Source organism: Molossus molossus, unplaced genomic scaffold (assembly GCF_014108415.1).
Source record: "Molossus molossus isolate mMolMol1 unplaced genomic scaffold, mMolMol1.p scaffold_m16_p_2, whole genome shotgun sequence".
Classification (NCBI taxonomy): domain Eukaryota; kingdom Metazoa; phylum Chordata; class Mammalia; order Chiroptera; family Molossidae; genus Molossus; species Molossus molossus.
The window spans coordinates 32,835,433-32,850,074 of record NW_023425355.1 but is presented as its reverse complement, the minus strand read 5'-3'; the positions used below and the strand labels follow the sequence as shown (position 1 = coordinate 32,850,074).

The window sequence follows — 14,642 nt, the reverse complement described above, 5'->3', positions numbered from 1 at the left end:
AATATAATGTACAAAAATTTTAATTAATTTTTAAAAATAATTTTAATATTTTATTAAAAATCAACTATTTACTAATATGGAAATACAATTCATTCACCCTCTTAATAAATAAATTTTGCAATAAACTAAAGGTGCAAATAGTTTTGAAATATAAAACATGAATAGTGCAAGTAATCCAGAAAAACCAACCTTGGCCAACAAGGAGCATTGTCATGATTATTGTCTTTGTCATCAACACCCTCATCATTGCCATCATCATCATGGTCTTCACGAACATCATTAGCCTGACCAACCTGGTTATCCAAGGCATCATTGTCATTGTCATGGTCATAGGTATCTTCATACACATCATTAGAATCATGATAATCACCATCAATATCAGTACCAGCATCATAGAGTTCAACATAGTCACCATCTTCCTCAGGTGGCTGAATGAAAGGTGCAGGAGTTAACCAATCATTCCGGAAGATTTCAGAGAGAGCATTATAGCCTACCCATTCATTTGTCAAGTAAACGGGGGGTGATATTTTTCCTACTTTAAATCCATCTGGAACCTGTGTACACAAGAGAGGTTAATGTAGTCTCTAGTACCCTTTAATTTTCTTCTAGACTGAAATGTTTCCAAACTGACAATATATTAAAACATATTTTCAATCAAAATGAAAATGTTTACTCCATAGCAAAAAAGTCAACGTTCTTGTGAAGATGAGATGCCAAAACTAAAACCTCAAGCTGTGATCATTCATGGTTTTTCTGGATCACGTAGGAAAAAATTTACTTACTTTTTTTTTTTTATTATTACCCTTACTAGTCTTCTGAAGAATAGACATTTGGTTTCGGTGAGAGAGAGCAGAACAGGTGATTTGATGCTCTATAGAAGATATAGTTACTTTTTCCTTTTGTTTTATCCTCTGACATTGGTATTAACATGTCACTATTAAAATTGATATGTTAAGAACCTACAGCACAGGACATCTTAAAGTAACTAAAACATTTTTAAACATATTAATAAAAATCTACCTTTAAGTAAGTTATGTGTCAAATAAGCATCCTTTGGATGACCTGAAAAGGATGTGTGTGTGTGTGTGTGTGTGTGTGTGTGTGTGTGTGTGTGTGTAGCAGAGTAGGGGTAATTACAAAAGCAAAATGGAATTATCTAAGAGCACACTACAGCCTGGCCAGTGTGGCTCAATGCTTTGAGCATTGTCCCATGAACTGAGAGGTCCAGTTGGATTCCTGGTCAGGATACATGTTGGGGTTGCAGGCTCAATCCCCAGTAGGGGGCATGTAGAAGGCAGCTGATGGATGTTTCTCTCTCTCACTGATGTTTCCTCTCTCTCTCGCTCTCTAAAATATTAATAAAAACATATTTAAAAAAATTAAAAAATAAAAGCACCCTACACAAAGAATTGGAAGACTTTATTTATGCAATCAGAGAAAATTTTCTTTTTCAATAATTTATTTATTGTTACACATTGCCTGATTATCCAAGAATGATGAGACAAAAATTGATCATCTAGCCTTAACCCCTTGAGAATAGTTTTGAAAAATATTTTTTATAATCTTGTCTTGAATATATTCTGATACAAGAATATGAAAATCAAATAATTTTTAATTTTTATTCATGAGAGCATTACAGATGTCCCCCCGCTTTATTCTCTTATTGTTCCCCTCCACCTGGTTCCCACTCCACTGCAGGCATTCTCCACGCTGTTGTCTGCGTCCATGGGCAATGCATGTATGCATATAAATTATTTGGTTAATCTCTTCCAGCTCCACTGCCACTCCTCCCTCCAAGATTTGTCAGTCTGTTCTATGTTTCTATGCCTCTGTATATTTAGTTTGTCAGTTTATTTTGTTCATTAGATTCCACATATAAATGAGATCATGTGATATTTTTTTCCTTTGACTGCCTTATTTTGCTTAGCATAATAATTTCCAGGTCCCTCCATGCTGCCTCAAGGGTAAGAGACCCTTCTTTTTTACAGATGCATAATATTCCATTGTGTAAATGTACCACAGCTTTTTCATCCACTCATCTACTGATGGGCACTTGAGCTGTTTCCAGATCTTAGCTATTGTGAATAATACTGCTATGAACATAGGGGTACATATATTCTTTCTGATTGGTGTCTCAGGATTATTAAGATATATTCCTGGAAGAGGGACCACTGGGTCAAAAAAATAGTTCATTTTAAATTTTTTGAGGAAACTCCATATTGTTTTCCACAGTGGTTGCAACAGTCTGAATTCCCAACAGCAGTGTACTAGGGTTCCTTTCTCAATAATCTTGCCAGCACTTGTTGTTTGATGATCAATTAAATGTTTTTCCATTCCAAATTTAATTTCTAGATTTTATCTGTGCATACTCACATAGCAATAGAAATTTACCTTTGAAATATTAACTTAAAACCTAAACACTTTAATCTTTTCCTCAAGTGATGATAAAAGTATGTAAGTCAAAAGAAATTCAAAATGAAAAAGAACAAACATAAATGTGTTAAGAGTTAAGATGGAAACCTACATGAACATCAACCAGAAACTTCTGATCAATTGTAGAATAAGGAGGTGATGACTGAGATTTTCTCCCAGTCACTGGACTCTCTTCCTTGGAAGATTCTGTGGAATGTCAAAAACACATTAGTAACAGCGGTGATCATAGCCATTGCCTTCATATTTATAGTGTACCAGTTATATCTCTTGGTATTTTTCATGTAGACTCTTTCCATTCAAGAAATATTACCTGATAAATTCTCATAGGGCCAGGATTCTAGGTTCTGTTTTCAGTGACAGTGACAGGCCAAAATTTTGTGCTGTCTGTAGAACTACATGGCTATTTCTTCCTATTTTTTGAATTAATTGGGGTGATACTGGTTAATAAAATTATATAGGTACATGGCTATTCTGTTTTCAATATGGATCTCTTTTGGACAATAGCTTATTTTGTTCATTATGTTACATAAATAAGTGAGATAATGTGGTACTTGTCTTGTTTTCAATATTAAGAATACACTTGCTAAGCATTTCTATCTGTGTAAGAAGGTACACAGTAAGACTGTTAAACAGATAGTCCCATTAAAAGAAAGAATATATTAGAAACAGGAAAAGCTAGGTGGTACCACTGGCCTCTCCTAATAACCAGTACAAAAAGAGCCCAACAGTGTATTAGAAGATGATAGATTAGACAAAAATCTCAAAAGGAGAGTTGACTGCAATCATTAGTATGCCATTTCTACTAAAGGATATAGCCTTAAGTATTTTTCTACATGTGAGAAGTGAACAACTGAAAAGAGACAAAACTTAGCCCTTTTTATAAAGCTGAGAATCTTTCTGTAGTGGCGCTATAACTTTCTTTAGCAATAATCGTGTTCTGTATCTGTGCTGTCCAATATATAGCCACTAGGCACACATGATTATTGAGCATTTTAAATATGGACAATGTGCCTGATGGGTTGACTTTATAATTTTATTTAATTTTCAATTTTAATAGCCACATGTGGCTAGATGTTATCACAATGCACAGCTCAATTTTATATTGTAAATATTTCTATTTAAAATTCAAATTCATCTGGATTGGAAGTCTGGATTTTTGAGATGAAGATTTGTGGGATAGTAATTAACACTTGTGATTAAAATCCAGTGGGAGTATTTAGGGTCAACTATCAGTAGATCTGGGTGAATATACTTTGACAAAGCTTCAATAAAGTGACACTCAGGTCCCTGTTTACTGTTTTTGTGTGCTTGATCTCAAAGATAAATAGTAGTATTCCACTTTTATTTTCAGCATTGGTATACATAGCAAAAGTCCTGGCACTACAACTCCAGAAAACATGTATTTGTATATACTGCTATCTTTTGAGCAGATTACACTGAACACACCCTACAATTTGTGTCTGCATCTTCTGATACTGTTGTACATTTGCAATTTCTTATCTTTCTGCAGGAAACAATTTTCTCTCAAGTCTCTCGGTATGTTGTTAGGCTAATTAGGCAGATTGGGTGAGTGTTTCAGATTTTGAGGAAAATTTATAGTAAGATGCTCTCCTTTCCTGCCTGATGAAGTATGCAATCTTGTGGGAACTTAAAGTGTTCTATGTAGCACACAATTAAACAACAGAATTTCAGAGTTGAAAAGAACTTTAGCGATTATCTATACAGATGCTACCCATCCCCTTCTCCCTCTAATCACTGTTCAGACTGCTTTGTGGCTTAATTCAGAATTTCCTTATTTCAAAAATGTGATAGGAGTAACCCTTAAATTTTTCATTGTTTACCCATTACTAGCCAACTCGCCCTAAGTAAACCAGAAAGATCCTGGGGGGAAAATTCTTAAAGTTTCTCTTCAAGCAGGCTTGAAGGGGACTCTGCTGTTTATCTGAGTCCTCTAAGAAGAAGGGGATTTTTAAGTTCAGGTCTTTCAAAATCTGATTTTACACCTATATATCCTTTTAATTATTAACATTTTAATTAAATGTGTATGCTACATCTTTACAGACAACTTTACATTTTACTTGGAGACAGTCAGGCATTTTACTTAAAAGTGCATAATGCCAGAGTTTATGATCCAAGGCACAACTTTTGCCTTTGTTTACTCAATATTTCACAACTCTATAATTAATTTAGGCTCTCTCAAAAGCACAACATAAAATAAAACACTTGTTTGAAAGTCATACATTTTTGAAGTTATTTTATATGATTTTATTGATTATTTTTTCATGTATTTTGTGGAAACACATTTGTAAAATTTATAAATGTTTATGAGGAACTTTATATCTTTTACTTCAGGAAGTAAAATAACAAACTGATAAATAAAACACATGCTCACAACTGCTACATCTAATATTTCCATATACTAAAGATATCCTAATTTAAGCTTATTAGAGAAGACTCTCCCAAGTGCCTTCCTTTCCCATATATTTCACACATATCATGGAAACCCAAGTAGGCACACCCTGCCTCCATAGACACATTCGTAGCTACTACTCAACTGAAAGAAGAAACTTTTGAAAAATTAATTTCCATTTCTCATTGGTCACCACTGACCACCCAATTGCCAAATCCAATAGCTTTCTGGTCTTAATTCTACTTGGATTTCCTGACACTTTTGATTAGTTTCTTGTTGAAACTTTTCTTGACTACTGCAACATAAATTGTGAATCATCAGCTCTGTATTTTGACTGTGTTTTGAGTTACCTGATGTTGCTGGACAATTCTGAGGATTTTTCAAACTTTTTTTTCTGCTGTCAATGGGCTGCTGAGCTTGTTCCAAAAGAGACCACTGAAGAACACTAATAAAAAGACAGAAAAGTATGTGCCATGTCCTAACACTCATAAAGGGAATATACAACTCAACATCAAGACCAACAAAAAGTTTTGCTTAAGTATATAGGTATATACCAAACTGTAAAAAAGTAGAGCTTAAGTAATATTTTCCAATTTCTATTTTTCCCTAAACCTGCTATTTTATCTAGAACAAAGAAACATTTTCCAAAATATAAAAAAGTGTTCCCATATAGTTATGTGTTTATTTTACATATCATATTTACTTCTAAAAATCCTATAAAGTTTCTTTAAGCAAGTGGTCAGACATTAATAAAGTAATGCAGCAATAAACATAATTTATAGTATACAGTATGTGGGGATTTCAACATGATAAAAAAGCTAAGTAATTGTTGTATCAAATATTCCACAATTATCATCTTGATTTAAAATGCTTGGAATCTATGATTCTTAATGTTCTCATCTAGATATAAATAGATGGATGAACACAGATAGAATACTCTAATTTTACTCTTCAAATTCAAGAAATATTTAGAAATATTTTTTGGAACCAGTGCTGCTAAATTTTATAGGTGCTTTGGAATTTCTGCATAAGGACTACAGTTACTGATTTAAGACTGGAACAGACAAGAATTTCTTTATGACCCCAAATTTCAGGAAAGACTCAAGTTTCATTCAAATCAATTTTATAAGTTTAACCATACTTAAAGTTAATATATTTGTTATTCATAAATTCAAACATGCTTTTTTAACCTGACCAACCAATTCCAGTTTAACAGCAATAACAATTTTTTTACGTATAGTGTTTTATTAAAGGCATACCCCATGATACTAAAGAGATACACAAAACTAAAGGAGTTCCTTCCTTCCTTTGTGGCCAGAAGAATTATGGCAGTTCATTAATTGAATACAGAGAAAGAAAAAGTTCTCAATCTAGCTTTTGAATTTTCCAAGATTTGTATACATAATTTAAATCCAAGGACATAAATATATGGATTTTTAAAATATAACAAGTTAGGAATATACATACTACATACTGTCAACTCTGACATGCTCTCTAGTGTATTGAATATAGTAAGTGCTCAATAAATATTTACTGAATGACTAAGTGAATGAATATAGACTAAGTTGTATCCATTACAAACTGAGGTTGGAGGGGGTATGATTTTCAAGGAAAATCTACATTCAAATTTAGCTTTCAATTTGCTTAGTAGTTAGAGAGTTGGCCTGTGGACTGAAGGGTCATGGGTTTGATTCCCAGTCAAGGGAATGTACCAGGGTTGCAGGTTCAATCCCTGGCCCCAGTGGGGGCAGGAGTGGAAGCCAACCAATCAATGTGTCTCTCTCACATCCATGCTTTTCTCTCTCTCATTTCCCCCAACTCTTCCCCCACTTCCACTGTCTCTAAAAAAGCAATGGAAAAAATAATCTTGGGTGATGATGAAACATGACCTTTGAAAATTACTGAAATTCACCAATATTAAAGACATAAGAAATACAGAGACAGGTACAAATTATCATTGATATAGTGTTGAGTTTTAGATTTGCTTTTCCCTATAGATCATTTCAGGCTTGCACATTCTGTGTCATTAGTTCTGAAGTTAGGGATTATTTATATATATATGTTTTATCATGTAGTACATGATATAATTTGTGATTGAAATGCATTATACAAATTAAATTATACTTGTTTTTATTATAAATTACTAATTGAAAGCTGAAAAAATTCATTGTTATTACTTTTATTAAATGGGGATCTTACCACCTTCTTATAAAACTAAATGACACTGTGATTGCATACATCCAAATGTGAAAAATCTAGTTAATGGATCATTACAATTAAGGTTTTAAATATGGATCATTGATGATGATGTCGTTATAAATATTCAGTAAAAAATCAGACACACACACCTTGAAGAGAACTTGACGTGGTGTGCACGATCCTGGTTATAAGGCACAGAAGTAGATCTTTCTTGGACCTTAAAGACACAATGCAGTACTTTGATATAATTCTCCATTATAAATCATTTTGAGTATAATGTATAGAAAAAAAAGTCTTTATTCATATAGAGATGTTTTCCTTAAAATCCTACTTATAAAATCTAATTTATATCAATATATTGTAGTTTCATAGTTACTTATAACTGCTTAACCATATTTTCTGATGATAGCCTTGAATTTAGAATAATAATGGATTCTGGAGATCATATAACCTGACACCCCCATATTGTTATTGAGAAATCTGTAGCCTAGAAAGGGAAAATGACTTTTTAAGTAATTTTATATCAAGTCAAAGAATATTTATTATCAGAATATAGGTCTTTCTACTGCTAATTTAATATTATTTCTATGTTTTCATATTACTTTTTTATATCAAGTCCAAACTTCTCACTCAGAATTTAAATTCAAATTTCTCACTCACTCTTTTAAACTAACCCTAGATTTTCAAAAAGTGTAACACACACATATACACATCACTAAAATCACTGAGTCAAAAGAGTTCCATTTTTTAAAAAGTATTTTTCATTTTAAAATTTGACTGAAATGACAAGTGTTCCAAATACTTTTTCCACTTCTAAATGAATTCATTTGAATTGTGTTAATTATTCACTCATCTAATATAGCAAAAGACCTGAAAAAAACATATAATATGCCAGCTTCCATTAGCGGGGCAGAAAAACTTTCCACCAACATTCTTAAATAGGATGATGGAGTGTTGCTTTGCCTCATTTAGTTTTATATCACTGGGTTTCTACTCCAAATATTTTTTTAGCTACCCAAAGTATAGGTTGTTTTGACATTCAACAAGGTAGTCAGACTAGATTCTTTAGAAAGAAAAATTCAAGTGTTACAATTTTAAAAATTCTGGCATTTTCATGCTGACAAAAATTACTCTATAGTTTCCAGATATAGATAGACAGATAGATGGATGGACACAATTAAAATAAGTGAAACAAGCCTGTTCTTACCTTGCTACACTATTTTTCTCTCTGTAGTGACTTACCAAGATTGTCTTTACACTATGACAGACAGATAGATAAGAAATTAAAAATGTCAATTGTTTATATGTTTTGCTAATGAGTTTTTCCAAATATAAGCAGATATTTGCAGTATGCAGAATAAGCTGACTGAGTTTTTTGTTTGATTCAGATAGCTGGCATCAAATAGATCCAGGCCAGGTCTCTAGATCAGCATGAAGCTGATCCCAGGAAGTTTATTGACACTAATAAATCAGAAGCCAAAATTACATAGAAGAGATAAAGGGCAACAATAAAAAAGGCTATGTTTAATATGAATTGGCTATATTTGGTCTGAAAAATGAGTAGAAGATAATGATTAGTAAGAATAGCACATGCTAAGGCAAACCAATCAGACACAGCTCATTATATTTCCTGCTTCAGGTGCCATGCTTAGGGTAAGAATAAAATAATCATTTTATAAGGTAGGGAGGGAGACAAATTGCTGCTTGTAGCTAAATAATGCAATCCAGCTCCCCACCCCATGGTTAGTATTTATCAAACAATACTCACTTCAAAAGACTGTTAATATCAGGAAAAAAAAAACATTTAAAAAGGAAAATTGTCCACGACAAATGTCACAGTAGACTACTGTGAAGTGTTCTGAAGGAAGAAATGTAGTTATCTGGAACCCTTGTGCTTATTAAGAACAACAATGAGACTCCTGGCCCACTATCAGTAAGGCAAGAACTTTTGAGTTTTCACCCATTCACTTAGTCGCCCTTAGTGACCAAGAAATTTATAGATGACTAGCTGTTAGAAATGCTGGCTATGATGATACTACCTGGTCTGCACAGGAACTTAAATTCCAACTTGAGTTACCAATACCATGTGCTAAACAGTTGTTAATATAGTTGTGAAAACAAAAGCCAAACTGGACACCAGGTCGGGCTTAATTATTCCCAAAAGTATAAAAAAATAAACCACAGATTAGATTAACTATTCCCTATCATAGACTACATCCCAGAACAGAAATGATCAAGAAAAAAAAAACATTGGGGGGCTATATGAGAAGGGATTAAGCAAAGAAAAAAAATAGAGACTCATGGATACAAACAACAGTATGATGATTGCCAGAGGAAAGGGGTAGGGGTGGGAAAGGTAGAAGAAGGTAAATGGGGGATAAATGGTGATGGAAGGAAATTTAACTTGGGGTGGTGAAAACACAATATAACATACAGATGATGTATTGTAGAGTTGTATCCCTGAAACCTATATAATTTCATTAACCAATGTCATCCCAATAAATTCAATAAAAAGAATACAGAGAGAAAAATATTATTTTATAATTTTCAAAAGATATCCTGAGACCAAACACTTAAGAACCACTGTTTTAGACACCTACTTATTCATGGCATTTATTAATGTTATAAGCTGAACAAATTTTATAGGCAAACTTTTACTTAAAAGAATCACTAACAAGACAGAATATGATTATTCAGTTTGGGTATTTGGCAGGCATTTCATTTAAAATCAGTGAAATAAGTCTGTCCATTAAAGGAGAAAACAACTAATAGCATGTATGCATAATCAATGGACATAGACAACAATGCTTATGGGGGTAGGGGGTGGGATGGGGAAGAGGGAGTCTAGGGGGGAAAAGGAGAAACATCTATAAACAAAAATAAATTAATAAAAATTGGAAAAAAAATATAAACTCATATCTGTCACCATACACTTTACAGCTTATTAATACTCAATAATGTTTATGATGAAATTTATATTAACAAATGCAGTTTTTTGATGTTGCATAATGAAATGTAATGTGTAAACATATGGAAAAATGCACACAAATAGTGAACCAATATTTTCCAACTGACCAGCACATAAAGATACAAAACTGTGCATGCATAAAACATCTATTCACAGCACATAATAAACCAATAGATTTTAATGTTACTAAATATACAAAATTTCATTCACAGAGATTTAAATTTCACTTCTCCAGTTTTTGTGTATTATCAAAGAATATCCACAATTATCTGAAAAGGCTATGAAAATTCTCCCTTTTAAGCTATATGTTTTTGAGAAGCAAGCTTTTATTCATATACTTTGACCTAAACAACACATTGTAACAGAATAAAGGCAGCAGACATGAGAATCTAGCAAGCAAAATGGATAAGAGTTTTTTTCATTAAGAATTGTTTCTCAGGTTAACATGTAATCCTTTTACTATTTTTAAATAAATTAATAAATACTTTATTTATTTATTTTGTTATTGTTATTGAATTTACTGGGCTGACATTGATTAACAAAATTATACAGGTTTCTGGTGTACAATTCTACAACACATCATCTGTATATTCTATTGTATGTTCACCAGCCCAAATCAAGTCTCTATCACCATACTGTTGTCTGTGTTTATGAGTTTTGGTTTTTTCCTTACTTAATCCCCTCACCTTCTTCTTCTTTTCAAATTTTTTTATTTATGCCCTGGCCGGCTTGGCTCAGCGGTTAGAGCGTCGGCCTGCAGTCCGGAGAGACCCGGGTTCGGTTCCCGCTAAGGGCACGTACTTCGGTTGCGGTTTGTCCCCGGCCCTGGTTGGTTGTGCGGGTGGCAGCCACTCGATGTGTCCCTTCACGTCGATGTTTCTCTCTCTCTCTCCCTTCCTCTCTCTCCCTCCCACTCTATCTGTACAAAAAAATGGAAAAATGTCCTTGGGTGAGGATAAAAAAAAAAATTATTTATTAATTTGTTTTTGTTACAAATGTTTCTCATTTTCCCCCCACTGATACCCTCCTCCCCTTCCCCACCGCCCCATTCCCAGATTTGTTGTCTATGTTCACTGATCATGCATACATGCATGTAAGTTCTGTGGTTTATCTCTTCCCTAAGCCCCCTCCTCTGAGGCTTGTCAGTCTGTACACCACCTCTATGTCTCTGGGTTAATTTTGTTCAGCAGTTTTTTTAGTTCATTATATTCCACAAATAAGTGAGATCATAAGATATTTGTTTTTCTCTGCTTGGCTTGTTTCACTTAGCATAATACTCTCCAGGTCCCTCCATGTCATCTCAAAGGATAAAAGATCTCTCTTTCTTATTCCATTGTGTATATGTATGACACCTTTTATCTACTCATCTATTAACACTTGGGTTGTTTTCAGATCTTAGCTATTGTAAATAGTGCTGCTATGAACATAGGGGTATGTCCCCTATGAACATATACTATTTCTGATTGGTGTTTCAGGCTTCTTAGGGTATATTCCTAGAAGTGAGATCACTGGGTCAAATGGCAGTTCAACTTTTAACTTTCTGAGGTAATACCTTAGTGTTTTCCATAGTGGCTGCACCAGTCTGCATTCCCACCAGCAGATTACTAAAGTCCCCTTTTCTCCATACCCTCGCCAACACTTGTTGTTTGATGATTTGTTGATGGTGGCCATTCTGACAGGTGTAAGGTGATACCTCATAGTTGTTTTAATTTGCATCTCTCTGATAATTAGTGATGTTGAGCATTTCTTCATATGTCTTTTGGCCATTTGTAGTCCTTTTTGGAGAGATGTTTATTTATGTCCTCTGCCCATTTTTTAATTGGGTTATTTGTACTCCTTTTGTTGAGTTGTATGAACACTCTATATATTTTGGAAATTGACCCCTTATCTGATGCATCATCGGCAATTATGGTCTTCCATACAGGGAAATTCCTTTCCGATTTGATGGTTGTTTCTTTTGCTGTGCAGACACTTATAAGTTTGATGTAGTCCCATGTGTTCATTTTTTCCTTTGTTTCAGTTGCCTTAGGTGACATATCAGTGAAGATTCTGCTGCATATGATGTATGAGATTTTGTTGCCTACATTTTCTTATAGAATTTTTATGGATTCATGAGTTAAATTTAAGTCTTTTATCCATTTGGAGTATTCTTGTGTATGGTGTAAGTTGGTGTTCTAGCTTCTTTTTTTCCATGTAGCTGTCCAATTTTCCCAACACCATTTATTGAAGAGACTGTCTTGACTTCACTGTATGCTCTTGCCACCTTTGTTAAATATTAATTGAGCATATTGTCTTAGGTCAATTTCTGGGTTCTCTATTCTGTTCCATTGATCTATCTGCCTGTTCTTGTGCCAGTACCAGGCTGTGTTGATGACAGTGGCTTTGTAGTATAACCTGAAATCTGGTAATGTGATCCCTCATACTTTGTTCTTCTTTTTCAAGATTGCTGTGGCTATTTGGGATCTTTTTTGGTTCCATATAAACTTTTGGAGTATTTGTTGTAGTTCTGTAAAGTATGTCATTGATATTTTGATGAGGATTGCACTGAATCTATAGATTGCTTTGGGTAGTATGGACATTTTAATGATGTTAATTCTTCGAATCCATGAACAAGGTATGTGCTTCCACTTTTTTATATCTTCCTCTATTTCTTTTTTCAATGTCCTGTAGTTTTCTGTGAAGAGGTCCTTTACTTCTTTGGTTAAGTTTATTCTTAGGTATCTTAATTTTTTTGTTGCAATGATAAATGAGATTGTTTTTAGTTTCTCTTTCTGTGACTTTATCATTGGTGTATAAGAATGCTGTTGATTTCTTGACATTAATTTTGTATCCTGCTACTTTGCCAAATTCATTTATTAAGTCTAGTAGATTTTTGATGGAGTCTTTAGGGTTTTCTGTGTACAATATCATGTCATCTGTAAATAATGACACTTTCACTTCCTCCTTTCAAATTTGAATCCCTTTTATTTTTTCTTCATGTCTGATTGCTGTGGCTAAGACTTCCAGTAAAATGTTAAATAAGAGTGGCAAAAGTGGGCATCTGTGTCTTGTTCCCATTCTTAAGGGGAATGCTTTTAGTTTATGTTGAGATATGATCACTGTATTCACACATTGATGAGTATTTTTATCAGAAATGGGTGCTGGATTTTGTTGAATGATTTTCAGCGTCTATTGATATGATCATATGGTTTTTATCTTCAGTTTTGTTTATGTGGTGTATCACATTTATTGATTTTTGAATATTGTACCATCCTTGCATGGCTGGGATAAAATACACTTGTTCATGGTGAGTAATTTTATTTTTTGATATATTGCTCGATCCGATTTGCTAATATTTTGTTAAGGATTTTGGCATCTGTGTTTATCAGGGATATTGGACTATAGTTTTCTTTCTTTGTAGTGTCTTTATCCAGTGTTGGAATTAGGATTATGCTGGCCTCATAAAATGAGTTCGAAAGTGTCCCATCTTCTTGTATATTTTGGAATACTTTGAGGAAAATGGGTATTAGATCTTCTTTGAATGTTTGGTAAAACTCCCCTGTGAAGTCATCTGGGCCTGGGTTTTGTTTGCTGGTAGTTTCTTAATTGCATCTTCAATTTTCTTTTTTGTTATTGTTCTATTCAAGTTTTCTTTCTCTTCCTGGTTCAGTTTTGGGAGGCTCTGTGTTTCTAGAAATTTGTCCATTTCTCCTAGATTGTCCAATTTATTGGCGTATAAGTGTTCATAGTATGTTCCGATGATCCTTTGTATTTCTGTGGTGTCAGTTGTTACTTCTCCTCTTTCATTTCTGATTTTGTATATTTGTGTTCTCTTTTTTTGTTTCTTGGTGAGTCTGGCTAAAGGTCCATCGATATTTTTTATCTTTTTAAAAAAACAGCTTTTTGTTTTCTTTATCTTTTGAATTGTTATTTTTTTTAGTCTCTATGTCATTTATTTCTGCTCTGACCTTTACTATTTCCTTTTTCCTACTAGGTCTGGGTTTTTCTTTTTGTTACTTTCTAGTTCTTTTAGTTGTAGGGTTAGAAAGTCAATTAGAAATTTTTGTTATTGCTTGAGATAGGCCTATAGTGATATGATCTTCACTCTGAGGACTGTTTTTGCTGTGTCAAATAGATTTTTTGTTGTTGTGTGTTCATTTTTACTGGTTTCCAGGAAGTTTTTCATTTCTTCCTTGACCTCATTAGTAACCCATTAGTTGTTTAATAACATGCTATTTAGCTTCCAAGTGTTTGAATGTTTTTGAGTGTTTTTATTGTAATTGAGTTCTAGTTTCATGCCACTGTGATCTGAGAAGATGCTTGATATGATTTCAATTTTCTTGAATTTGTAGAGAATTACTTTGTGTCTATTTTTGAGAATGACCCATGTGCACTTGCGAAGAACGTATATTCTGCAGCTTTGGGGTGAAATGTTCTGTAAATATCAATGAAGTCCAATTGATCTAGTTTGTCTTGTAAGGATTCTATGTCCTTGTTAATTTTTTGCCTAGAAGATCTATCCAGTGGTGTCAGTGGCATGTTAAAGTAACCCACTATGATCGTGTTTCTATTGATCTCTCCCTTGACGTCCTCCAGCAGTTTTTTAATATATTTTGGTGCTCCCATATTTGGTGTGTGTATGTTTACCAGGGT

The 14,642-nt window shown here is 33.5% G+C and overlaps 1 protein-coding gene across 1 annotated transcript in view; it reads right to left on the bottom strand.

The window, feature by feature from the left end:
- The window catches only part of NRK (Nik related kinase), a 205,818-nt gene that overhangs the window by 39,974 nt on the left and 151,202 nt on the right, over positions 1–14,642 (bottom strand). The window contains 4 exon segments of the mRNA XM_036271468.1: positions 190–554; positions 2,525–2,619; positions 5,194–5,288; positions 7,192–7,259. Of these exon segments, the coding sequence (XP_036127361.1) occupies positions 190–554; positions 2,525–2,619; positions 5,194–5,288; positions 7,192–7,259 (623 nt within the window).